General features: G+C 42.3%; 1 protein-coding gene across 2 annotated transcripts in view; it reads left to right on the top strand.

The window, feature by feature from the left end:
- The window catches only part of JMJD1C (jumonji domain containing 1C), a 271,779-nt gene extending 247,286 nt beyond the window's left edge, over positions 1-24,493 (top strand). Inside the window, exons 12-26 of one of the 2 annotated variants that reach the window (XM_088450484.1) lie at positions 1,038-1,252; positions 2,905-3,057; positions 5,050-5,139; positions 5,517-5,644; positions 7,197-7,410; positions 7,844-8,049; positions 8,717-8,995; positions 10,432-10,600; positions 10,708-10,798; positions 13,168-13,298; positions 15,904-16,026; positions 16,702-16,841; positions 18,657-18,833; positions 21,372-21,503; positions 23,237-24,493. In XM_088450484.1, the coding sequence (XP_088306610.1) occupies positions 1,038-1,252; positions 2,905-3,057; positions 5,050-5,139; positions 5,517-5,644; positions 7,197-7,410; positions 7,844-8,049; positions 8,717-8,995; positions 10,432-10,600; positions 10,708-10,798; positions 13,168-13,298; positions 15,904-16,026; positions 16,702-16,841; positions 18,657-18,833; positions 21,372-21,503; positions 23,237-23,326 (2,338 nt within the window). In that variant the 3' untranslated portion in view covers positions 23,327-24,493. The remainder of the gene's footprint in view (positions 1-1,037; positions 1,253-2,904; positions 3,058-5,049; positions 5,140-5,516; positions 5,645-7,196; positions 7,411-7,843; positions 8,050-8,716; positions 8,996-10,431; positions 10,601-10,707; positions 10,799-13,167; positions 13,299-15,903; positions 16,027-16,701; positions 16,842-18,656; positions 18,834-21,371; positions 21,504-23,236) is intronic. The other variant, XM_088450485.1, reaches the window with a different exon arrangement.
- Positions 24,494-25,308: the final 815 nt, after the last annotated feature.

Below are 25,308 nucleotides of genomic sequence, written 5' to 3'. Positions count from 1 at the left end.
TAAGTTTAGGCAGCGGGGAGGGAGAGGAGGATGGTTAGGATACTGACAGATAGGTGTCAGAATCCCAACACCAGCATCCCGACAGGGCCAGGATACAGACTGCCGGCATCCCATACCCAACAGATACAAACCAGCATTGAGGAAGCCATTCAGAATATAGTAAGGTAGGGGGATGATTCCACAGGGTAAATTATAAGATGGTTGTGAAGTGATGGCTATGTCGAAAGAGAATTCTGGAGGCAATAATCTATACCAGTGTTGGCTAACCTCGACACTCCAGCTGTTATGGAACTACATAACCCAGCTACAGTTTTGCCATTAGGGCATGCTAAAACTGTGGCAGGGCATGCTGGGATATATAGTTCCACAACAGCTGGAGTGTCAAGGTTAGCCAACACTGATCTATACAAACCTCACCCATACAGGTATAGTATCAGTTATCTAGATACCCAATATAAGGAGAGTTTTGACAACCAGAAAAATAAAATTCCATTTTACTTGCTTTTCTTTATACAGTCACTGATGAGCTCTGCTAAACAGATAGTTTAAAAGCTAGTAATGTGTTGTTTATATGGTGTATTTAATAATAAAATAACACTGGAAGGTCCTATTTTATTTTTCCAAGCCTTTTTTTTTGTTATTTCTAAATGTTCTTCATATGTTGTTAAAGCAAAACATATAGCAAAGTAGCAAGTACATCCAAATTCCAGGAATACACTGTTCTTTGCAGTTCTTACAGAATACTGTGTCCTGTTCTCTCACTAGATTGAATTTACTTTGCAAAGAGAGCCAAGCTTGTCTGTGTACTAACAAAGTGGGCAGGCGATTTTGCTATATGTGCCCAGAAAATCCAGTCGTGCCTTAAAGTGAAATGTTCTGTGCTGTAGAATTGTTATCAGCCTGGAAAAGTTAGCTTTATTTATTGCACAAACATCTAGCACATGATGAAAAGTTCAGTCGTTGGGCAGAGATGAATGTACACACACGGAGCAGATCGCTGCCAGCACCGAAACATTTATTTTTCTGCTGTGTTCCAGGTTATCTTTCAGTAAAAATGGGGTTGTTAGAATAGATGGATTCTCTACTCCTGACCAGTATGATGATGAAGCGCTGAGTTTATGGACGCACGAGAACTATGAAGATGACGAATTAGATCTACAATCTATTAAGTATATCTTGGGCTACATTGGCGATAAATTCTGTCAGCTGGTGACGTCTGAGAAAGCTGCTATGTCCTGGGTGAAGAAGGATGGTACGTGCAGCCTCAGTTGTGTATACTGTCTGGCATGAGACTCGCTGACATAAGGCAAAAAGAATGAATGATCTATGCATGGGGAGTGAATGGCTGCAGTGAGTGTACAGCAACTGAGGGTAACAGGTTAGAAAAGCATGGCTCCAAAAATGAATTGTACTCTGGGAAAAAAAACAGTATTGTATTGTGGTCTTTGATGAGGAATAATTCAGACTGCCAATTAATGGATCTGCAATTGAGGGTAAATTGTGGGCCATGCAGCCCCTTAAAGCTGGTGGCCTATGTCTAGAGTATTTGCTGCCTTGATGTAAAATGAGTAACTATATATTTGCACCGTTGTGGGTTTTTTGTTTTCTTAAAGTGTAAGGTGACATGTTCTTTATGATATAATGAATGCATAGCAGCGTCACACATCCAGAAATGGAACAAATACATAAATTTGATGGATCTGGAATTGACAATTTTACACGCAATGAAATCTAATGTTCCACCAACCTTCACATTTTGCTCTGTGCTATCTGCAGGAAAGTAATTGTGAACAATGTTGGATTTATGTTGTGTACTTTGGATAAGGACATGTGATTGGTAACATACAGCTTGCAGACATTTATGTAGCGGAAGGAAGAGCAGATAGAGAAGAGCAGTGCTGTATATGCACAGTTTACCTGTTATTATGGCGGACACTGCCACAATGTGCAGGAAACCTTTCTATTTAAACATCTTCATACAGATGTGTTCTCATACATTAGCCTCAGAATGCCAGGCGGCGTGAGGCATATTGAGGATCCAGGTACTGTGCAACTTTACTTGTGCCGAGCGTTTTTTTTTTTTTGCCCGACAAAATGCATCTTAGTCGCACCAGAAGACTGCACTGATTTATTTGATATACAACACTTGTATATCTGTGTGAGACAAAGTCTGTAAATGAAGCACAACAGAACTTGGCATGTATAAAAGGTAGCCACTGCATTATCATTGTGTTGTATGACAAAGGGGACTATTTACTAAGCACTGGAGAGAGAGAAAGTGGATGGAGATAAAGCATGGCCTAATCGCGGGAGGTGTAGCCACGCCCCCTTGAGCTTTAAAAAACAAAACAAAAAACCAACACATTTTTGCTGCGCCGGCGCACTGGGGAGGGGGGCGCTGTGAGCCCATCAGCCCGGTGCAAAGCCAGAGGGGGGTGCAATCAGTGTGATATCGCTCCTCCCCCCCCCCCCCCCCCCCACAGGCATAGGAGGGCTGGGCTGCTGTGTGGATGGGAGGAGGAAGGGAGGGGGGGGGGGAGTGGCGCTGGACCGGGCATCTGCCGAGCCCCTCTAGCAAGCCTGGGTAAATAGTACCCGCTCAGCCCCCCCCCCCCTGCTTCTCGGGACTCCTGCTCCTAACTGTCATTTTTCAAACACAGCCTGTGACATGGCAGTTAGGAGCTGATTGGCTGGTACTTTATCTCCATCCAAGGCTTAGTAAATAGACCCCACAGCCTGTAATGTGACAGGAGCTGATTGGTACTTTATCTCCATCCACTTTACCTCTCTCCAAGACTTCGTACATAAACCCCAAGGTCACCAACAAAATAAGTTCTCATTCTATAATGCAAGTGTTTCCACAGAGCAGATGTTTATGTTTTTCTACATTCTTCTGCATTTCAGCAAAAATAGCCTGGAAGAGAGCGGTGCGAGGTGTCCGCGAGATGTGCGATGCCTGTGAGGCCACCTTGTTTAACATTCACTGGGTCTGCCAGAAATGTGGATTTGTGGTCTGTCTGGATTGTTACAAGGCGAAGGAAAGGAAAAGTTCTCGAGGTTAGTTTACATGAAGCACTCCATTCTGTGCTGTGTTTATTCTGCCTTCTCCCAGAAATGCTTAGCAAGCAATCTCCTGCACGCTTCTCGTATCTGGTGAATTGCTATTTCTGTACTTCAGAAACTCCCCTTCGGTGATTACAGCAAGAAATTTCATAACTTCCCCCAGTCTTCATGGATCTAGGTCCTTAATTAATCTCTCCTGTTTCACGGTCCTTTTACATAAAGGTTTGAAGCTTGTGCATATTTGAAAGTTTATGGCTTTGAGACTAGAGTTTCTGTCCTGCTTTATCAATGCGATTATTTATACAGCTTCTCCCAGTGGCGTGACACCCATTCAGTATAAAGATTACAGTGTGCCTGTGGTTTGGAATGGGGCCCGCTCACTTACAAAGAGAAGCAGGTTTACAGCACATATCGCTGGAGAATCTAAGCACATGCTGAAATTCAGCCTAAAATTCCAGTTCTATAAATAGGCTTCCTGAGTCGTTAACGGATGTGTATGTAAAGGTTCCCGTACGATGATATGTTTGTCACTTTTGTGGCTTTTTGTCAAATATTGCAGCAAAAGTGTTTAATATTCTGTCCTGTCCATTCTGCCAATTCCCCTAACCTCAAACCTGACCCACTGGCTACATTTAATCAAAGCAGAATAAATAAGTGGGATAAATAGATTGGCATATTTCAATAATAAATCATTCGGACTTTTGAGGGTATTGGTGGATTTTAATAAAATTAAAACATAAATCCATACTATGGTAAAGAGAATTGATTTAATCTCTGTAAATTTAATGACCTGTGAATTCTGTCAAAACACCACTAAAAGATGGTTAAAGAGCTTCCACGGCTCAGGGCACCGGTTTAAATTGCCTGTCAGAATATTATGATTTAGTGAGGCCCTCACAGGACAAGGTGTGCGGTTGTAAATAACCGAGAGAAGGATGTTCATTTATCCAGGGATGTACTGTCAAACGAGGCCAGCGCTTCTGTGCGCTTTACATTGATAGCTATGCCCAGGGATTATATACACACTCTAAATTTTAAATTACTGTATCCTCAAAATGTTCACTATAATGAGTCTTCCATAAGCTAAGCAGTGTTCTTTGAAACAACTAGAACTTTTGCTGTGTCAGCATTTTAGCAGCCCATATCACCAGTAGAGTTTGAGTATGTATTTTCTTCATTAGTCCATCTAATATTTAAATGATAGACAGCAACTTTTTAAGAAGTGCTATTAATATTAATTATTATCCATGCATTCCTAATTGATAATATTTTCAGAGTAGTGACTAATTTCAAATTAGTTCAGTGTGTTCAGAGTTCACATCCATTAGTCAGGTTTTCTCACTAGAAGATATGCAAACGACTGCACGATTACGACATTGTAATTTTGCAGTCGTTTGTCAGTCTGTGATGAGCCTGCACTGAACGAGCAGTCGTTCAGTGCAGGCTCATCAATCATCTGGAAATATGCTGAACCTGATGATATCGTCAGGTTGTACAGCATGTTTGCAGGATGATAGATGTCTAAACGACCAGTGGGAGTGCGCATCGCTGGTCGTTTAAGACATTTTTGCAAACGGTTTATGAACGATAATGATATCGTTATCGTTCAATCACTCAATAAAATCGCTTAGCGGATGTGTGCCTTTAGAGCCATAGGATTTTGGGGTAATAAAAAGGCCAAGGAGGAACTCAGATCAGTTCTTCATACAGGGCAATTGTGCGTCTGAAACATTAATTTGTATGTGAAAATGAATAAATACTAATAAATGTTGATGAATCCTGTGAGTGCCTTCTGCAACACAGAGGATAAGAAACACAGAGAGAGGAGATTCTGCGTCTGGTGAAGGGCCGTGTACTTAAGGAAGTGAATTCTACCAGACATGTTATTAGGCAGAAATATAGTGTTAGATCGTCTGCTGTCTTCTCATACGATTGGTGTTTGTAGATCTGTATGACGACATTCAGTGACGTGTTCTGTTCTTACAGATAGAGAGTTATACACTTGGCTGAAATGTGTGAAGGGACAGCCTCATGATTACAAGCACCTTATGCCCACACAGATTATTCCAAGTTCTGGTAAGTTCACAAACTTTTTTGGAATGAATTGTGCATTGTGAGTACCAGGGCTGGCCAAATACGTAATGATAGTACACTAGTGTGCACTGTATCTACAAATAGTAATCTGGAAGTGTGACTAAATGGTGTATATTGGCACATTTTAGCACTTTTAACTTTTCTACGGTTAATGTGGACCCTGACCAGTTATCAGGGTTATAACAAGGTGATCCCTAGCAGAATGTGTCACAATATACATGCTAGTAAATGATTGGCTTTGTTATAGCGAGCTGGTTCTCATAAGAGCTCAGGTTGTTTTTTACTATCTGACCTTTAGGGAACAGACAGTACTTGCTAGCTTGAGTCTTATGTCTGCTTTCTCCTCTCTCCCGCTGCAGTTCTGACTGACCTCCTAGAAGCAATGCACAACCTCCGAGACAAATTTGCAATTAAATCAAACTGTCAGTGTACAATTAAACAAAACTCACAAAGTTGCAAGTTCCCGGCAATGAATGGAGTGTCACAGGTAAGGTTACATTTCTGACATTCAGAGAACTGTACAACATGCACGTAATTGGTGTCTGATTATAAACAATTTACATTTATTCTGCTTTCTTGGCAAAGTGAGGTTCATTTATTAACGCACTTGTCCTAAACTTCTCCAGCATCTTTGAGATTCCTCAGGGCTTGCTCATTCGTCATGGCCGGTACACACAAGACGATATGTCGGCAACATCGTCCAGTGTGTACACTCAATGTCACTGACTATGTGCATGTCGCCAGTGGTAGCGGGGGCCATGCTGCCGAATGCAACATAGCCCCCGCCTTTGCGATGTCGCTTCCGACATCCGCAAGTGTGTATGCACTTGCCGATGCTGGGACCCCTCCTGGTCTATGGACTAACGAGATCGTGCCGAGTACACATCGTTAAATGTGTAACCAGCATCAGTGTTCGGTGATGGCATCTTTGATCTCTCACTCCGCTGTTCTGTGGGGTTTAGGGCGCCTTTCACATGTTTAAATTAATAAGAACATATAGAAAAGAAGAATCTGATGTGACTCCATTATACTGCCAAATGAGATGTCTGAGAAACACTGACTGTGATAGTATTATAGTACTAAAAACTCTCTATACCGTTTGCTTATTGTGCAGGTAAAATTGATGTTCTGGTGTAAATGTCTTTCTAAACCGGTTGACTTAGTGGAATGAATATATTTGAAAACACTTTTTGTATAGATAATATCCCTGGTGGTAAGAGGGGTGGTGGGATGTGTGGAGAGGGAGCACGGTATTAGTTTGTTCCTAGTTTTACACGCATGCTAAGTTACTCTTCCATCCTCACTAGGACATCACCTCAATGGTATGCAATCAGGAAGCAGAAGGTTGAAATGCCGACCGCCGGCTTCCCGACTGTGCAATCCCGACATGGGACTAATGATAGGCATCAAAATCCCGACGCCTATCATTATCCCTATACCGGGAGCCCGACGTCTGGCATACCGAAAGAAGGTAAGCCGGGCGCGGCGCGCGCGGGGATGGATGGATGGATGGGTGGGTGGGTGGGTGCCTAGCCTAGCAATGGTTAATACAGTAAGGAAGGCGTGTGATGACTGCATGGAGAAGAGTATGTCATAGGGCGGCTTATGTGGAAGAGAGAAATCTGTTTTTAGTTTGTAGAATATTGAAGCATGAGTAGGAACATAGTTAGATAACACTCTGGGAAGGGGGGGTTGGTAATTCTCCATACTCTCGTCCCAATCAGTGTTGTGCTGGGTACGCCCTAAAAGATATGTCTTCTGATCCTGCAGATCGGAACCTACTGCTGGGTTGACGGGGGATGCAGCTAACGATGTCATGCATGACACGTCTCTACCCCCTTCAGACCCGACATCGGCAAGTGTGTATGCACTTGCCGCATGCCCAGGTCCCGCCGCGGGCGATGTCGCGCTGGGTACACAGTCTGTGTACCCAGCTTCAGAGCCACAGTATGCTTGCATTTATGATATGTTAGATGTTGCCTTATAATCTGTTATTGTTTTCCTCTAGAGAATTTTTTTTAATGCAAGTTTTCTTTCAGGTGTTGCAAAACGTCCTCAATCACAGTAATAAGATATCTCTAAGCTTGCCGGAGTCACAGCAGCACAGTCCTTCTCAAAAGCCTGAAACCAATGGTAGTGTGAGCCCAGGAAGCGACACAAGCACAGACAGCAAGCTGGCTTCCTCAGAATCCCATTCCTCTCTGCACTGGCTAGCGGACCTGGCCGAGCAGAAGTCTAGGGAAGAAAAGAAAGGTGAGTGACTACTTCAGGAAATGAGACCAGCAGCAGCCGCAGGGCAGCCCATGACACAGAAACCTGCCAGTGTTGCACTCATCAACCGATTTGCCATGTAGAATCTGATTGTTCACACATAGCGATGGACATCTGGATATGTCCACTGATGCTGCAGTATGTGTGGCCACATTGTATAATGGTCTTTGGATCTGTCTGTGGGCCACTTAATAAAAGATCTACAGAGAAGCTCAATCTAGGTGACAGAAAAGGGAGAGTAGTAGCCTCACTAGCAATCTGGTTTCCCTACATTGTAAGACATGTCCTCTTCTCTTATGTTTACAGACCACTGTAAAGCACATACTGGTTTATATCTTTTCTTGCATTATGGTATTTTAAGATCGGTTTGGTCTCTTCAACACTGTAACACTTCTAAATGTTTTTCTCTATATAGAGAATAAAGAGCGTCCAGTTGGCAAACACATCAAGGAAGACCAAGATAATGAGACTGTAAACTGCAAATCCTCATTGCCCATATCGCATAATAGTGAACAGGGTTCCACCCTGCGGGACCTGCTAACTACTACCGCTGGCAAGCTGCGTCTGGGGTCAACAGATGCCGGCATCGCCTTTGCGCCCGTTTACACGCCTGGAAATCCAGTGAGTGTTCGCCTACATCGTTGTGAACCATATATACAGACTTTTTCTTATCCCTTTTATAAATAGTCATACTGTGCTCTTAAATTCTGGGCATATCTGGGTGTTCAGATTATTTGAATTACAGAAATCATGGGTAGGAAAAATATGCTGTAAAGGGAATGTAAGTCTGTAAGCAAAACAGTTCTCAGACACCAGCCATGTGCCAAAGACAACCGAGAACTTGGAAGTAAATGTCTAACAAAGTTGTCTTTGAATGGGAAATGCAAGAGCAGGGCTTAATATTTAATTGGCGCAGACAAGTTAAATCAGTCCTGAATCTGGGTACAGGGAGCTGTAAAACATTCCCAGGCAATCGTAAACTGAATTTTGTTCTATATATATTTTCTTTATATGTTTTTATTTATTTCCATTTATTTTCTGGTGTTTGGCAGAAGCATTCGTGAAGACAGAGGCTCAGGAATATTGTACATATAAAATGAGGAGTCTATAAGAGCCAATAACTGGTAGCACTGATGCGCTCTGCAGTGTTCTTCCATGTTTGGTTAATATTTAGAACTGCTTCCAAAATCTCACTGCACATAAGACATGTCGCTTTGTAAATACATGATGTCATCTTTGGGACATTTGTTGGGTCTTAGTGAATGTATTTTTTGTGTGTTAATAACAGAACGGTAAAGGCGGAAGGTCTATGCCAAACATCTTGGATGACATCATTGCCTCAGTGGTTGAAAACAAGATTCCTGCCACAAGGCCACCTAAACCCAACGTGAAATCTGAGCCAAAGGAGGAAATTCCAGAGTGCCACCAGCCGCCGCCAGATGAGAACACAAGAACACACAATGATATTCCACATGCTTGGGTCTGTGATCGTCACATTTTATGGCTAAAAGATCATAAACATAACAGCAACTGGAAGCTCTTCAGAGAGTTTTGGAAGCAAGGGAAGGTTAGTAGTAATGTGGTAGGGTCATTGGACTGACACCAGATTCTCTATAGACATTCAGTGTTCATTACAAGCATCGTGTGGTTACTCCTGTCCGATTCTAAATAGGTTTTTCTTTGCCACACCATGTATTCTGATCAGACTTTAAATCCGATGTTTTTAGGACCCTGCAGTTAGACCCACTCACTTCATCAGCGGCTCCATTAATCTGTTTATATGTAGTTATCTTTATTACACAGCCTGGCGGGGATGTGAGTTTGCTTGTGCATACAGACTGATCTGTCTTTCCACGGACCACACTGTCTGTGATTGAATGTTTCTGGGTGGCGACCTTGCAAATGTACGAATCTGCCCAGTGTAGTAGGGATGACATGGGCGTGGAGGCAGACTTTCATGCTCGATTGCAATGTGTGGACGCAAATGGGACGCTTACAGACGGGTCTTTTGCACTCCGCATGGGCTGGGTGCATGCGCTGATACTAATGATGATGGCTGCTGATGGACAGACAGTGGACATTCAGGCGCAGGGCTTCTGGCATTAGCATAAGCTAGTAAGCGGGCTGCCACTGTTGTCCACAAAAACTGACGCAGAGGCGGCCACCTCGGGAATCAGCCATCAATGCTCCTTGTAAAAAAGTCGGACATTAGTGATCACTTCCTTATGGAAGTGTTTTACGTTTTATTTATTATCATCATTTGTACCTATTGTTATTTATGTGGTGGATAGCATGCAGCACTCCTAAATCACTTTGTTCTTTAAATGGAAAAATATTGTGCGTGTTTCACAGATGTGGGTTTCATGTTGCATTAGTAATAGATACAAAACCGCTTTTACTATGCTTATAGGCAGCCTATACTATATAGGAACCAATTGTTTACGATGGATGGAGTACAGTAGTTACATTTACAATATCAGCTATATAACACAGGCACACACTTGGCATTGTTTGTGGAAGACATTTGCACACTTCTAACATGCTCTTGGTGCAGCATCATGTAATCAGATGGCTTTACACATCTCCCTGCTCCCTCCTGCAATCTGTTTACATCCTCGCATCCCAGTGGTTGCCAAGCAACAGCACAGATGTGTTTGAATAGACATTAATTAGCTGATTATAATAATACTGCATACAAATGACTAATGTTATAAACCGATTTATATAGAGAGATTTTTTATTATTGTTGCACATGATTTTTAGACCTTGAATGCAATACACAATAATCTGTTTCAAACTGTAGTGTGCAAAGATACTGTAACGATTTCTATTATAGTGTATTATATCACACTGATAATTTAATGTGTCAGTGATTTTCACTTGACAATCAGTAACATCTCCAAGGTGTCACCTTTTCACGCGTGATGTGTTATACATCACGCGTGAAAAGGTGACACCTGTATGTTATACAGGGTCTAACCCTAACAATTATTGTTTTCTCAGACTGTTCTGGTTTCTGGGAACCACAAAAAAATGAACGTAAATCTGTGGAAATCAGAGGCAGTGAGCAATGACTTTGGGGACCATCAAGGGGATCTATTGAACTGCAAGGAGGGCGTTGTGTCCAGCGGCAACGTGAAGGAGTTCTGGGATGGATTTGAAGACGTCTCCAGTAAGTGTCATCATGCAGAAGTGCAGAGAGCAGGCGGGAAGTGTGATCTCTTTTCTGACAGTCACAAGAGTGACGATTATTCTTTCTTTCCCTCTCACACCAAACAGAACGTCAGAAACTGAAAAATGGGGAGACCGTACTTCTGAAGCTGAAAGATCAGCCTTCTGGAGACGACTTTAAAAACATGATGCCAGCAAGGTAAGAGGTGCTAAGCAGCTTCTGTATTGCATAATGGTGACCCATCATTAACAGGAAAACGCCAGGAAATATTGTTTTCCAGTCCTGGCAAGTAGTAGACCACAGGTGTCCTGAGAAATACCCACTCCCACTGCCATAGTCCGATCATCGCAAAAGGTGGGGCAGGGGGATCAAGTTCCTGACTAGTAAATGTAATCTGTACATGGTTTCCGCGCCAGATACCTGAGGGATAACACTTTTTTACATAGCGATCTTCTTTAATTGTGCTCATAGATCATCATCTGCAATAACTACAACTTGATTCAAACTATTTTTATCTATCTCAACCCTGCAAGTACAACTGTAACTAGCACAATAATTAGATAAAACTAAATACAAAGTGTCTGATAAACGCACATTTATTTGTGGTGTTTTTTGTTTTTTTTTATTTGCCTTGTAAATGCATAAATCCAGATGAAAAGAGGAGTTCCTGTAGTAAACACTGAGTTAGTACACCAAATCAATTGGCTGCATGAGACTTATTCAATGTGTGTTGTAAATGCATCCATTGGCAGCCTGTTTATGGCGTTACACAGGCTGCTTCCGTAGCTGAGAGTAAGCTGGTTACCAGAGTTACATTTCATCAGCATAATATGACAGCACCCCCTGCAGGGCATTTACAGATGTGTCCACATACATCTTACTTCCTTGCTCGTTAAACAGCCTTTCTAGCCGTGGCATGACTCTGTACCACAGACCATCTTTTTGTGCCTCTTTTTACTGTCAAATGCGTCTTATTCACACAGTGATATGAATACGACACGCAAGCAGTTTCTGCTGATTAAAGTGATATGTGACATGCTTATATTCCGTGTTCAACTGCACAGTGGCAAAGGCAGAATTTTTAAGGGGGGGTTCCATAATATATATTGTGTTATTGCTATTGTTTCACTATTGTTGAACATTTATTTATTGGACTTTTTGAGCAATAGTCTTCTGCTGGAGACTTTGAAGCTGGCACTCAAATAAACGAGGAGTGCACCTTTTTTCCTGACTAAGACAAAAGAAAGACATTAAGTTATTTTTGGACTTACACCAAGATAAGCGCTATGTATATATATATATATATATATATATGTGTGTATATATATATATATATATATATATATATATATACATACATACATACATACATACATACATACATACATACATACATAATCTAACTGGAGTGCAGCCTGATTGGATTTTTATATTTGGGTCAGCTGCTGTTGGTCCTAATTGGAGGGCACCGGTGTGTACATACCATACATACACTCACACATAAACTCTCACATACAGAGCATACATACATTCACAAGCAGCATACATACATTCACACACAGCATAAATACACGCGCACGCACACATAGCATACACACACATCACATATATTCACACAGCATACATGCATGCACACATACACGCAGCATATATACATTCACACATAGCATACACAAGCAGCATACATATATTCACACATAGCATACATACACGCACACACAGCATACATACATACATGCAAGCATCCACACAGCATACATACATTCACACACATAGCATACACACACATCACAATCATATATTCACACACAGCATACGTGCATACACACACACACAGCATACATACATTCACACACATAGCATACACACACACACGGCACACACACGGCACACACACAGCATACATAAATCCAGGGCTGAGGAGGAGGCTCACTGCCGCGGCTACCGTAGTGGATAGTATGTGAGCGGAGCTGCTGCTGCACATGCGACTCAGCTCCCTCGGCCGTCTGTATCATCTGTATCCAGTGCAGAGAGCTCTGTGTCTGAGGAGCTGCTGCACATGTGAGGCAGCTACAATTGTGGCCACTGACTGCAGAGACGAGGTTGTCTCAGTCTTTAAAAATAAATAAAAAATTGATTCGTCTGGGGGGGTTTGTGTGTGCTCGGAAACACCCTCTGCACGCGCTACAGCTGCAGGTGTATCTGCATGCAAAATGCTACGTTAGATTGTCAGTGGCTGTGACACTAATGTAGCATTTCTCATGCAGATACACCCGCAGTAGCACACAGAATATAGGCATTCCGCATGTCATTGTAATCAGCAGAAGCTGCTTGTGCGTCCTATTCGCATCACTTTGTGAATTGGATGCAATTAACGGTCAAAGGTCGCACGGAGATACGCCCTCATTATATTTAACGCGCCTTGTATCGCACGAAGGTGGATGTATGTGGACACATCTGTACATTGTGACATAGACTTAACCATTTTTAATGCATACAAAAAAACAATAATACATTTCAAATACAACTTTAAACTTGTTCCAATGCAACTTGTGTGTTCTCCTCAGGCATGAAGAGTTCTTTAGGATGCTCCCAGTCCCAGAATACTGCAACCCAGATGGGAAGTTCAACCTGGCGTCTCACATGCCAACTTTCTTTGTGCGTCCAGACTTGGGCCCAAGGATGTGCAGTGCGTATGGTGAGTTCCTGCTTCATTACTGCACAGCTCTGGTTGGTAGCGGTCTGTACATGTTACAGCTAATGAGGATTTTCACCATCAGTAAATGGCAAAAAAAAAAAAAATTACTTTCTTTGTTTAAAAGGAATGTGCCGTCTTATATTCTTCATGGGAGGTTTCTTTCCCTGGACCCTATGAATAAAATACAAAGCCACAAATAAGCTATTTACCCAGGAATGAGACATAAATATATCCATTTCAGAAACATTTCCTACATAATAATTCCAGTATACATGGACTTTGGAGTGGTCTGTCACATTGCATAGGGTCTTAGGCTGACATTGGTTTTGTACACTCATGTCTGAAATTAGATTTGCAGATAGATAGACATGTACCTGTTATGTTACTAATATTGTTCATAGCGTAAGCATTAAAATATATATACTCGAGTATAAGTCAACCCGAATATAAGCCGAGGTACCTAATTTTACCACAAAAAACTGGGAAAACTTATTGACTCGAGTATAAGCCTAGGGTGGGAAATGCAGCAGCTACTGGTAGTAATCCCTCCCCTGGTACTGCCCCCAGTAGTAATATTCCCCCTCTGGTAGTGCCCCCAGTAGTAATACCCCCCTGGTAGTGCCCCCAGTAGTAATACCCCCCTGGTAGTAATACCCCCCCTGGTAGTGCCCCCAGTAGTAATACCCCCCCTGGTAGTGCCCCCAGTAGTAATAACCCCCCTGGTAGTGCCCCCAGTAGTAATAACCCCCCTGGTAGTGCCCCCAGTAGTAATAACCCCCCTGGTAGTGCCCCCAGTAGTAATAACCCCCCTGGTAGTGCCCCCAGTAGTAATAACCCCCCTGGTAGTGCCCCCAGTAGTAATACCCCCACCTGGTAGTGCCCCCAGTAGTAATACCCCCCTGGTAGTGCTCCCAGTAGTAATACCCCCCCTGGTAGTGCCCCCAGTATTAATCCTCCCCTGGTAGTGCCCCCAATAGTAATATTCTCCCTCTGGTAGTGCCCCCAGTAGTAATACCCCCCTGGTAGTGTCCCCAGTAGCAATACCCCCCCCTGGTAGTGCCCCCAGTATTAATCCCCCCCCTGGTACTGCCCCCAGTAGTAATATTCATCTTCTGGTAGTGGCCCACAGTAGTAATACCCCCCCCCCCCCGGTAGTGCCCCCATTAACAATATCCTCCCCTGGTAGTGCCCCCAGTAGTGATATCCCCCCCCTGGTACTGCCCCCAGTAGTAGCCCCCCCAGTGGAGAGAGATGTAGTAATAAAAAATAAAAAAACACTTATCTGAAACCCCGCTCCTGGTCCCGACGCTGCTACTGGCTCCTCCGGCCGCTTTGCATTATGGGAGAGATGTCGTCATGACGACGTCTCTCCCATTACCTACTGCGGGAGCCGGAAGATGGTTCCCGCAGTGGGAGCAGCAGCAGCTGATGAGAGTCTGACAGACTCTCATCGGCAGCTGATTACAACAAACACACAGCTGCCGGCTCCGGCGGCTGTGTGTTTGGCAGTGTGTAGTGCTGACCGAACTCCGTCCGGTCAGCTCTACACACGCGGTGCAGCCTGTGTCACAGAGACACAGTCTGCACCGCGGCCCGCATGGTACGCTATTCAGCTGCGTACCATGCGGGCATGACTCGAGTATAAGCCGCGGGGGTGCTATTTCAGCACAAAAAATGTGCTGAAAAACTCTGCTTATACTCGAGCATATACGGTACCCAGTGGCGATTTGTTATTATGGCGATGGTTCTGTGGGCACTGACCTCCTTACAGCACCAATGACCTGGAGGCAGTGCAGTGGCCATACGGCTTACCCTACACACCTTCCACCGTCTTCCAACTCTGCTCAAATTCCCACAGGGGTGAGTGTTTGCATGTTGCGGTGTGCCTTCCCTGCCATGGAGGCCTAATCGCCCACAACAGGGGCAAGCGCAGGATTACTGTGTTTACATACAGACTCTCCTTATATCCCTGACAGACCACCACATGTGCTCAACAGCTGGCCAAAGTGGAGACCTGGCGTGAAAAGTGACGTCATCACTGTGCGGCAGACGCACAGCGCATTACTAACCCATCACCATGGGAACCACCAAAACAAATAACTCAAGCTATATCAAAAAGAGAATACATGAATAAATTACATGTAGTAAAAGAGCGATAATGACAGATAACCGTAGAAAACATGGATGCGTTCTAAAAATATATATATGGATGGTAGTATATATGGTTAATAATTAAAAACATGATAAAGTTGAGTAATCATTTAAACCCCGAGGAGTAATTACCTCAAGTCAGTGTATTCAGTGCACCTACCCTGGGCTGAAAGGAGACTGGCGACCGCTGTGTGAGGACTGAGGGAGTTGCTGTGGCTGGGCATGCGCAGCTCTGCGGTCACGGTTTGTGCTGAGACAATGCTGTTTCTGTTTCTGAAAAAAAGTAATTTGACCAATTGGGGGCTTTCTAGGTACTGGGAACCCCCCCTGCGTGCCCCACTGCACAACATGAGCTCGATTTGCAAAGTTGACAGTTACCAATCTCTAGTGACTGAATACATTAAGCCAATAAAATTATTTTTCTGTGTGTCATCATCATTTTATTACATTACAGGAGTCATTGCCACGAAGGATCAAGACACGGGCACAACAAATCTTCACATTGAAGTGTCAGATATGGTGAACATTCTGGTGTATGTTGGTGCAATGAAAAACAATGTGGCAGCTAGTAAATCAGGTCTGTGACTGACATTTTTTGTTTGTTTGTTTGATCATTAAAGTGTGTCTGTGTAACCGCATACAATACAATGGCACACAGATCTATGTACACATATAAAGAAACACCAGACATGCCGTTACATATGGAACTGTTATAATACAACACAAATGAGTGAATAGTTGTTATAAGAGATCCGGCATAGGTACACTAATAATAATAATCTATAGTAAACTGCAGTGTATAGACAGGGAGAACAACACTGATACAGGACATGCAAGTATAAAATACAGCTGTAAAGTAATACAGGGCAGGAGAGTCCTTAAGAAAGACTTCCCCCCCCCCCCCCCCCTAATCTACATTAGGAGGAATGGGACACACATGAGATGATGGTGGCCAGGGAGTCTGCCCTAGTTACTAGTGCTTGTCAGGACACGCTGTAGAGCAGGCAATATACAGCTTTCCGGCTGTTGTAGAACTGCATATCCCAGCATGCCCTGCCACAGTTTTAGCATGCCATAAACTGTTGCTGGGGCTGCTGGGATGTGTAGTTCCTCAGTGCTGGAGGGACACATGTCTATACCCCTGCCATAGTGGAATATCCATTATTTTATTTTATACAAAGTCACAGGATGTTGGTGGTGTAAGCCTCTGATACCTGAGTATCTTCTAAACGAAGCCTTTTCTCTGGCTAAGGTGTGTTGAAGAAGTTTGAAGAGGAGGACCTAGATGAATGCTTGAAGAAAAGATTGAAGGACTCCAGTGAAGTTCCGGGTTCCCTGTGGCACGTTTATGAGCCCAAAGATGCTGACAGAATCCGGGAGTTTCTCCATAAGGTAAGACTAGCGTGTGTACTCACTGTGCAGCCATTGTTTGTCCGTACTTTTTTATAAAAGTATCCAGAGTTTGTACCATATTAAGCATTCAAAGTTGTATTCAGAAACAACCTGGATAATATATAAAGATATCTGCAATTGTCAACGCATGTATAAAGAAGAGCTCCGCAAAATTTGTAATAGCTACAGAATTATTTCACATTTAAGGTAGAAATTGTATGCGGCCCTCCTGGTTTTCTACTAAAAAAGGAATCCTGAAAACAGTCATTTGTGATAAATAATGATTACACTTTATCACCTCCATTTTTATTTTGTCACAATATTTGTAATTCATCTAGATAATTCAGTTCAGCACATTGTGTGTCAATCATCAGTACAGTGTCCAGCTGCCACATTACAGCTCCTTACGGTATGCGTTATTCACTCATTTTCCTGCGCACCTCTGGGGTACGATGAAAAGTTGTTAAAGATTTTGATCACAGAGTAACTTCACCCCAATCAAGGGCTAACATTTGGGACCTGTTTTCTACTAAAACTACATAATTCCCTTTGAGCGTCTTCCTAAGTGCCCTTCAGTGGTTTGATACATTAAACTTAAAATAAGTCCTCTTACATAAAAGGGCAACTAGAAATATTTACAATGGGTCTATAAAAATGAAGCCTGGTTTACTGCAGTCATCTTGCACTCGTAATAAGGCCTAAAACTTTGCCTATCGTTGTATTTATAAGGTGTGGTCGCTATATTTGGAGATTCTTTTTTTTTTATTGTATTTTTATATATTTGCTCCACTTGTATGTATTTTTATCAAGTCCAGTGACCGTTTAGCAAAACGGTGCTTGTGTTTTATAAGCTGGAACAAAATTGCTTCTCTCCGTTTCATTTAATACATTTTAAATATATGAACGGTTTTAGTTATTACTGATCTATGTATGACCTTTTTAAAGAAACAGTGTGTTTACAGCTGATAATTGTTAGCAGAACGGTCCGATCAGGCAGGGAACATTGTGTTATCCATCTAGAACTGTCAGAGGGAACAGCGCAATGGGAATGACTGCCAGTACTGTAGCTTCTACTTTCCATGGGAGAGTGCAGAAAGTTTGTGAGAGATTTTCTTAGTGCAGTGTTGATCCTGTGTCATTTCTCAGGACTTCCATACTAAGTATACTTTCATGACGGTCTACAGTTTTAGAAGATCAATGCGTTCTTTGTAGAAACTTTTTCCAAATTCTATCCAAGTCGATGTTTTAATACTCATTTTACAAAGACTGTCTAGTGACCGAATACATGCCATGGTCTTTAGAAGTGTCACGATTGGTATACAGTCGGGAAGCCGGCGGACGTAATCCCGACAGCCGGCTTCCAGACTGCATTATCCCAGCGTGGGTTAAATGACAGGCGTCTAAATCTAGACGCCTGTCATTTTACCGACGACGGGATACCGGCCCCCGGCATCCCGATCGAAGAGATGCCGGGCGCCGCTGTGGACAGCCGCTGGGGGGGGAAGGAGGGTTAGGTTTAGGGCTACCGGGGTGGACTTGGGGTTAGGCACCCCCCCCCCGGGAGGTTAGGGTTAGGCTAGGGGAAGGGAGGTTAGGCACCCCCCCAGGGGACTTAGGTTTAGGCGGCGGGCAAGTGGAGGTTAGGTTTAGGCACTGGGGGGAAGGTTCGGGTAAGGCACCCCTAAGGAGGGTTAGGGGGGGAGGTTAGGTTAGTTAATACTTACCTTGGGACGATCAGGATTTTCAGCCATGTCGGCCAGCCACTGTCGGCGGTAATTCATACCGATTCCTCACGATGTTGCACATCTTTTACAGGCTGCAAAAGAGCAGTGTCTTGAAATACTTCCTGACCATGACCCTATACGAGACCAGAACTGGTACCTAAGCAAGAAGCTCCGCCAAAGTCTCCTTGAGGATTATAACGTGAAAAGCCACACGCTCGTGCAGTTCCTTGGTGACGCAATCATATTGCCCGCGGGGGCCATTTATCAGGTAAAGTACAGAAGTAAGGGTTTTAGTGCTCTGCACATCATAGAAATTGTTTAGCTTTAGTTGATTGATATGGAGATTGCTTTATTCTACTGGTCCATCAGTGGGAGTTACATGTGTAGGATGGATAGAAAATACCTCCATGATTACTATTGCAGCAATGTCTGAGGCTGAGGAAACTGGCCGCCAATAGTAACCAAGAAGTTGTTAGGAACGGAAGCAAAGTAACATAATTAGGCTGCCATTATATTCCATATAACGGTATACATGCTTGTTTTGTACCTCTATCTATAGGATAAGGGACGTTGTTATTACTATTCTTACACAGGAATTAGCTCAGTGGCAGATGGCGTTGTATTATTAGCACTTGTCCTTTCTACAGGACTAAGTGATATCACATCTAAATTCTGTCTGAATAAAATACAGTAAGGAAACGTGTTCACGTGCGGTGTTATAGGAAGGTGGCTTTTGTACCTTGCTCTGGATCTGCTTATAGTGGTATATATTGCACTATTAGGCCAATGTTATGTGGAGTTCAGCTGTATGGTCTGCACACATATAACCCTAATATGCAGCGATTGCACCATGACCTGCTCTAATCTGACTGGTGAAGTGGCTATGGCATATTAATACCTGCACATAACCACCTGCTGAGTGCTGGCCGTATACAGATACAGCGCGTTTCTCCAAGACTAGTGGCGTAGTGCTGACATCACTGGATCTTCTGTTCTGTGTTAAAGATAGTGGGGCTAAATGAGATGAAAGCACAGTGCACCCTGATCTTGTACCAGATTTATAATCATCCTGATGGTAGCATATCTATAAGATCCTGCTAATAAAAGTGCCTGGTCCACATTTTGAGCAAATGGATTATTTTTTATTTTTTCATCACACAATTCCATGTAATGGTCAATTATTGACTTGCCAGGTGCCTGGATTTTTAGGTGTAGATAGCTGTGATGTCCAGCCTTAACTAGCTTATTTATCTCTGTCTCCCCTTCCCCCTTCTTCTACTTCTACTTTCTTGCCATCTCTTGCCCCCTCTCTCCTCGACACTTTATACCACAACAGTTGATGCCCACTTCTCCTTCGCCCACTGTCTCTCTTACCGTCCCTCACTCACTCCTGTGCATCAATGACACTGGTGGGAGAAAGCATACTAACTCTTATTACATGCCAACGTGATAACATAATTTCTATCAGTAGTCTATTTTATTATACACAGATGTGTCCTTTTTATTACTTTTGCTTTAGTTGCTCCAAATAAACCTCCTCTGCACTCCAGGTCCCCTAAGACTCTGCCTCACTGAGCATCTTTCTTGCTCAAAATGTGCGTCTTATTCACATGAATAAGACCACTGGGAGCGACAGCTACATTGCTAGCGTACACTGATCTGATGTGCAGCATTTGTTCATCTGTCTGCAACTGAGTGTGTTCGGAAAAGCCACAGGCGCTTCTTACACAGATTCAGAGTTCCATTGCGCTTGATCTAGGTATCACATTAAAGTTGCTGCCCGGTGTCTTTGGTGCACTGTTTTTCGCTGCATCTGCGATGCGACTAAGATGCAAAATTTAATGAAAATGACAGTACACTGCTCCTCTTTGGGCAGTATCTGGATAGAAGATCGACAATGCAAGGGTCGACTGTCAGTTGGTTGACACAAGATGGTTGACATACAATAGGTAAGCCGGAACAAAAGGTTGGCTGACAAGGATGACAGTACAGAAGGTCAACAGATTCAAATGGTCAATGCAATTTTTTTTTATGCTTTTTTCAACATGGTTAGGATTAGGCACTTAGGGGAGGAGACGGCTAGGGTAAGGCACCCAGGGGAGTGTTGGGTATTAGGGGGAGTGTTATGGTTAGGTACTTAGGGGAGGAGACAGTTGGGTAACGCACCCAGGGGAGGGTTAGATATTAGGGGGAGGGTTAAGGTTAGGCACTTAGGGGTGGAGACGGTTAGGGTTAGGCACTTAGGGGAGGGGACGGTTAGGGTGAGGCACCCAGGGGAGGGTTAGGTATTAGGGGGAGTGTTATGGCTAGGCACTTAGGGGTGGAGACGGTTAGGGTTAGGCACTTAGGGGAGGGGACGGTTAGGGTTAGGCATTATGGTGGAAGGTTAGAGTTAAATTACCCCCCAAAAAAAGTGTCAACCATTTGTGTGTCTACCTTTCAACCCTGTCTCTTTTCTCAGTCATACTTTTATATCTGTCAACCAATTGCATGTCAATCTTTACATTGTTAATCTTTTATACCACACCCTCTTAGAGCATCTCAGTTGTGCCGGGCTTCTCGGACTATATGGTGTACGAACAACCAGGAAGTGAGCGCACATCTACAGATTGTTAATTAGTGATATTAACTGTACAGCAGAAAACAAAGGTGTATTTAGCCAGTAACACTTGTATGTGGCAGGGCTATATTCAGTACTACAGTGTTTTCTCCTCATTCTGTGGGTGGTGAATAGATGCTCTTGCTATTTTGTCTGAGGTGGGAGGTGTGACACTCACACTTGTGTTATGTGCTTCTTGTGTGGCAGGTGCAAAACTTTCACAGCTGCATCCAAGTGACTCAAGACTTTGTGTCCCCAGAACATCTTGTTCACTCATTTCATTTAACCCAAGAGCTGAGACTTTCTAAAGAAGAAATTAATTTTGATGATAAATTGCAGGTAAGAAGTGAACAGGCCCTTTGCTGAAAGCCAGGGATCAGTGTAACTGTCCTATTACACTAGATATTGGTCTGTATATAATGCTTAACAGTATAGGACATATTTCACAGTGGCAAGTTTTGAAAAATGTAACTTTACTAATACAGTCTGAATAAAGATCTAACTAAAGTGTACTGCTATTAACACACACAACAATATTGGGAAAAGTCAGTTACACAGCTGTGTCTGTCCCTTCCTCTGTGTATTACATCTATAATCATCTATAATCATTATTGTAAATTAGCTGCTGTAGGTGTGAGCAGATGTTCCTGATCTTATGTGACCAATCATAACCAATGTCCTGGAAGCTGCCAGGTTTATGTTACAGGAGCTTACTGGGCATGCTCCTGCCAGTACATGGAAAATTTACATTCTCATTAATATTCATAACACAGACGATCGCCAACTTCATGCAGACTTGTATTATTATACTTTATGTGGTGCCACAAGTGTTCCGCAGCACCTTACAAAGTACATAGACAAATGAGCGAACAAGAAAACAGCGACTTACTCTACAAAACTATAGAGGACAAGGACATGGTTTATAGACATAGCTGCATTAGCGATTATAACACTCAAATAAGCAGCCAAGTGTTTTGTGCCCTTGTGGGGAGTTAGTAGATGAAAGTATAAGTAAGGGAAGGCAAAGCACATGAGGTAAGAGGGCCCTGCTCGTTTACATTCTAAAAGGGAGGGGGCAGTCAGACAGGGGTGACACAGATGGGGTAGACAGTGAGGAAGGACCATGTTAGCAGCGGGTTAGGATGAGAGAGAGCTGAAAGGTTTTGATGAAGTAGTGGGTCTTGAGAGCCTGTTTGAAGATTTGTAGAGAGGTGGAGAGTCTTATGTGGAGAGAGCTATGAAATGAATGTATAAGATACATTTACAAGATGTTACAGCCATATTGTAAGTTTTGTGTTGTCTGTTCAGATATTGTTTAGCTGACGGAGGCCCTGATTCAGAGCCGGACGCTCTGACAGAGCGCTCGCTCTGAATCCGGGCCGTCCTCATCTTTTTTAAGAGCGGCCAAAATGATGGTCGCGGTGGTCAAGACCATCACGACCATCGGGCTTGCGACGAGACCCTTGTGGTAGGGTCTCGTTGCCGCAAGCCCTGGAGTGCTTTTGGCTGTATCAGAGAAAAAAGCACTCCCACTGACATCACTAGTGATGTCAGTGGGGCTGGCCCCGCTTTTTATCTGTTGTCCCAATATGTCCCGTATGTTAGATTAAACGACAACATCTCAAAATAAATGTTGAAATTTGAAGTGTTCCTGTACTGGAGAAATGGGTACAACATCAATCACCGTGCTGATGTATTGAGTTACTATGAATGACCTAATGCTGTCCATAATGCTTGCAATCTAGTACCATAGTTCAGAAATACCACTTACCATCTGTCTATTATTATACACAACTTGGGGAAGACAAGGCCACTTTAGAGCCTATATATGGTAGAGCGGGTGCTTAATGTGGACTCTGTCATATATTATATCCAAGGTACACTAGAAGGAGTGCTAAACATTACCTGCTCTATTGATGATCACACTAGTAATACTGTATCTCCTATACTTAACAAAAAAAAAAATCAATTCAAAATGCCAATCTTTAAACACTAATGTAAGACGATCTAGTACTTTCATTGTTTTAAGTTTTAAATACTTTAAATCTTTTTTTTTTTTTGTGTTGTAACAGGTTAAAAACATCTTGTACCATTCAGTGAAAGAAATGGTAAGATCATTGAAACTTTACGAAGAAGAACTAAAAGACATGGAGGAATCCTAAGTACTTTCAAAATGGATTTGAAAAGATTCCTATAATGGGAGAAACTAAACCGATAAAATGCAAAAAAAAAAAAAAGAGAAAAAGAAAAGAAAAAAAAGACACTGAGCAACCGATTGCTAGGACATCAGTGCCAATAAACGTGCTTCAAGTATTTACTTGTTACTGACACCATACCAGTATAACATTATCATAGCTCACGTGATCCGAAACGGCCACCCAACTCCTGAAGTGCATTACAGGCCCAGCCAGCTCTGCAGGAGGAGGCGTCATAGTGTGCTACACTGTATCATAGTGTATATTTAAAAGTTTGTGAAAAAAAAAAAAAAAAAAAAATTGTCAAAAGATTTAAATGTATTTATTTTTTTGGAAAAAAAAAAAAGAAAAGAAAACAAAAAGTTCTATGCTTATATTGTTGATCAAATGTAAATGTGACTTGTATAGTTTGCTAAAATAATTTGGATATTTTTCACTACATTGAGACAGTAACTGTGAGGGTAAAACACAAATCACCAGCTATTGCCTGCATTTGGAAGCATTCATAACATAATCTGAAAGATTACTGCCAAATAACTGTAAACTTTGTATAATATTATAAAATATAATACGGTATTAAAAAAAATAAAAAAGACAGTTCAATGTTTTATTGAAGCCTACTCAATGTATAATTAGACATTTAAAAAAAGATGTAATTTATTTGAAACAAGTTGTCTCATTTTAGTAAAAATTTGTGACATTTTGAAGCTAAATATTAAAAACTTAATATGCTATGTAAATATATACATATATACATTCAATGATGTATTTTTTTAAAAAAACATTTGCTTGCTTTAATTTGTTAAAAGTGCAAGTGTTCCACATGCTTTGTACATTGAAGTTGAAAGAAGTTTTACATTTTCCATTAAAAAGACTTTCTCAAATGCTGAGTGGCTGCAGGTGTGTGTCTTAGGCCCTGTACATCTCCATGGGTGGTCTTGTCTAAACCGTAGCTGCAGATCAGCAGCTTACTGGAGGGTCTGGAGCCTATTTAACGGATCTTATGTTGCTCTCCTTAGAGTTAAAGAGCCCTGTTCATACAAGTAAAAAAATACCTTAGTTAATAAAAACATCTATGTATTGTCTTCATATTAAAGATCTAAGTGCAGATATGTTACATTACACACTAAACAGTGTTTCTTTGCTTCGTCTGTGGACTCAAGTCACAAAATGTCATTCTTATTGGATTTTTTAGCTTTTCTTTCCAGCTGCAATTTTCCTTTGATCAGGCTCTAAAACAGAAGCGCTCTATGCCATCTGCAGTGAATACTATGAAATCTAGGGCACAAGTAATCGTTTCGTGTTTTTGTTCTGTAAGTGAAAGCAAGTAGCAACTAATTAGTTTATAAGTCTCCACAAAATTCTGCAGTGTGCAGATGTATCGCGCACACCTATACTTTTTGCGCCGTATAGCACGGACTTAGATGATACACCAAAGCTAGCGATTTCCAGACTTTTGTGCTTTTTCCTGATTTTAGCTTCTTATTCGTATTATACCCACATACAAAGCCATTTATTGTGACCTAGGCATTAGGATTAATATTTTTGTCACAAAGGAATTTGCAGATTAAGCGTAAGGGTTCTTGGCGTAAAGGTATGGCACTGCTCACTCATATCTGTCCTCCATTTTTTAACTAGGTTAGCGTCTGAGTTGCACACAGCAGCTGCATGCAATGCCAATGTTATTAGATGCAAACTTTGTGAAAAAGTGTGTGACAGCCCCGTTTGGCACCATTTGAGGGCAGGTGTATGTGGACACATATGTAGTACAAGTAAAGAAGTGCAAATGTAACTTATTACATAAAGCAGAACAGAAAAGCAAAAAGCAGACATACAATGGCATAAAACATTCCAACAGAATGAACATATTTTGTAGGATGTAGTAGTAGGGGGAGAAAAGAGACCATGTTGCTGGAGATGAGGGAGAAGGATACATGGGAGGATAAAAG

This window comes from Taudactylus pleione, unplaced genomic scaffold (genome assembly GCF_031769625.1).
Source record: "Taudactylus pleione unplaced genomic scaffold, aTauple2 ptg000518l, whole genome shotgun sequence".
Lineage (NCBI taxonomy): Eukaryota > Metazoa > Chordata > Amphibia > Anura > Myobatrachidae > Taudactylus > Taudactylus pleione.
The sequence above is the reverse complement of the archived record's forward strand: the minus strand, read 5'-3'. Positions and strand labels throughout refer to the sequence as shown.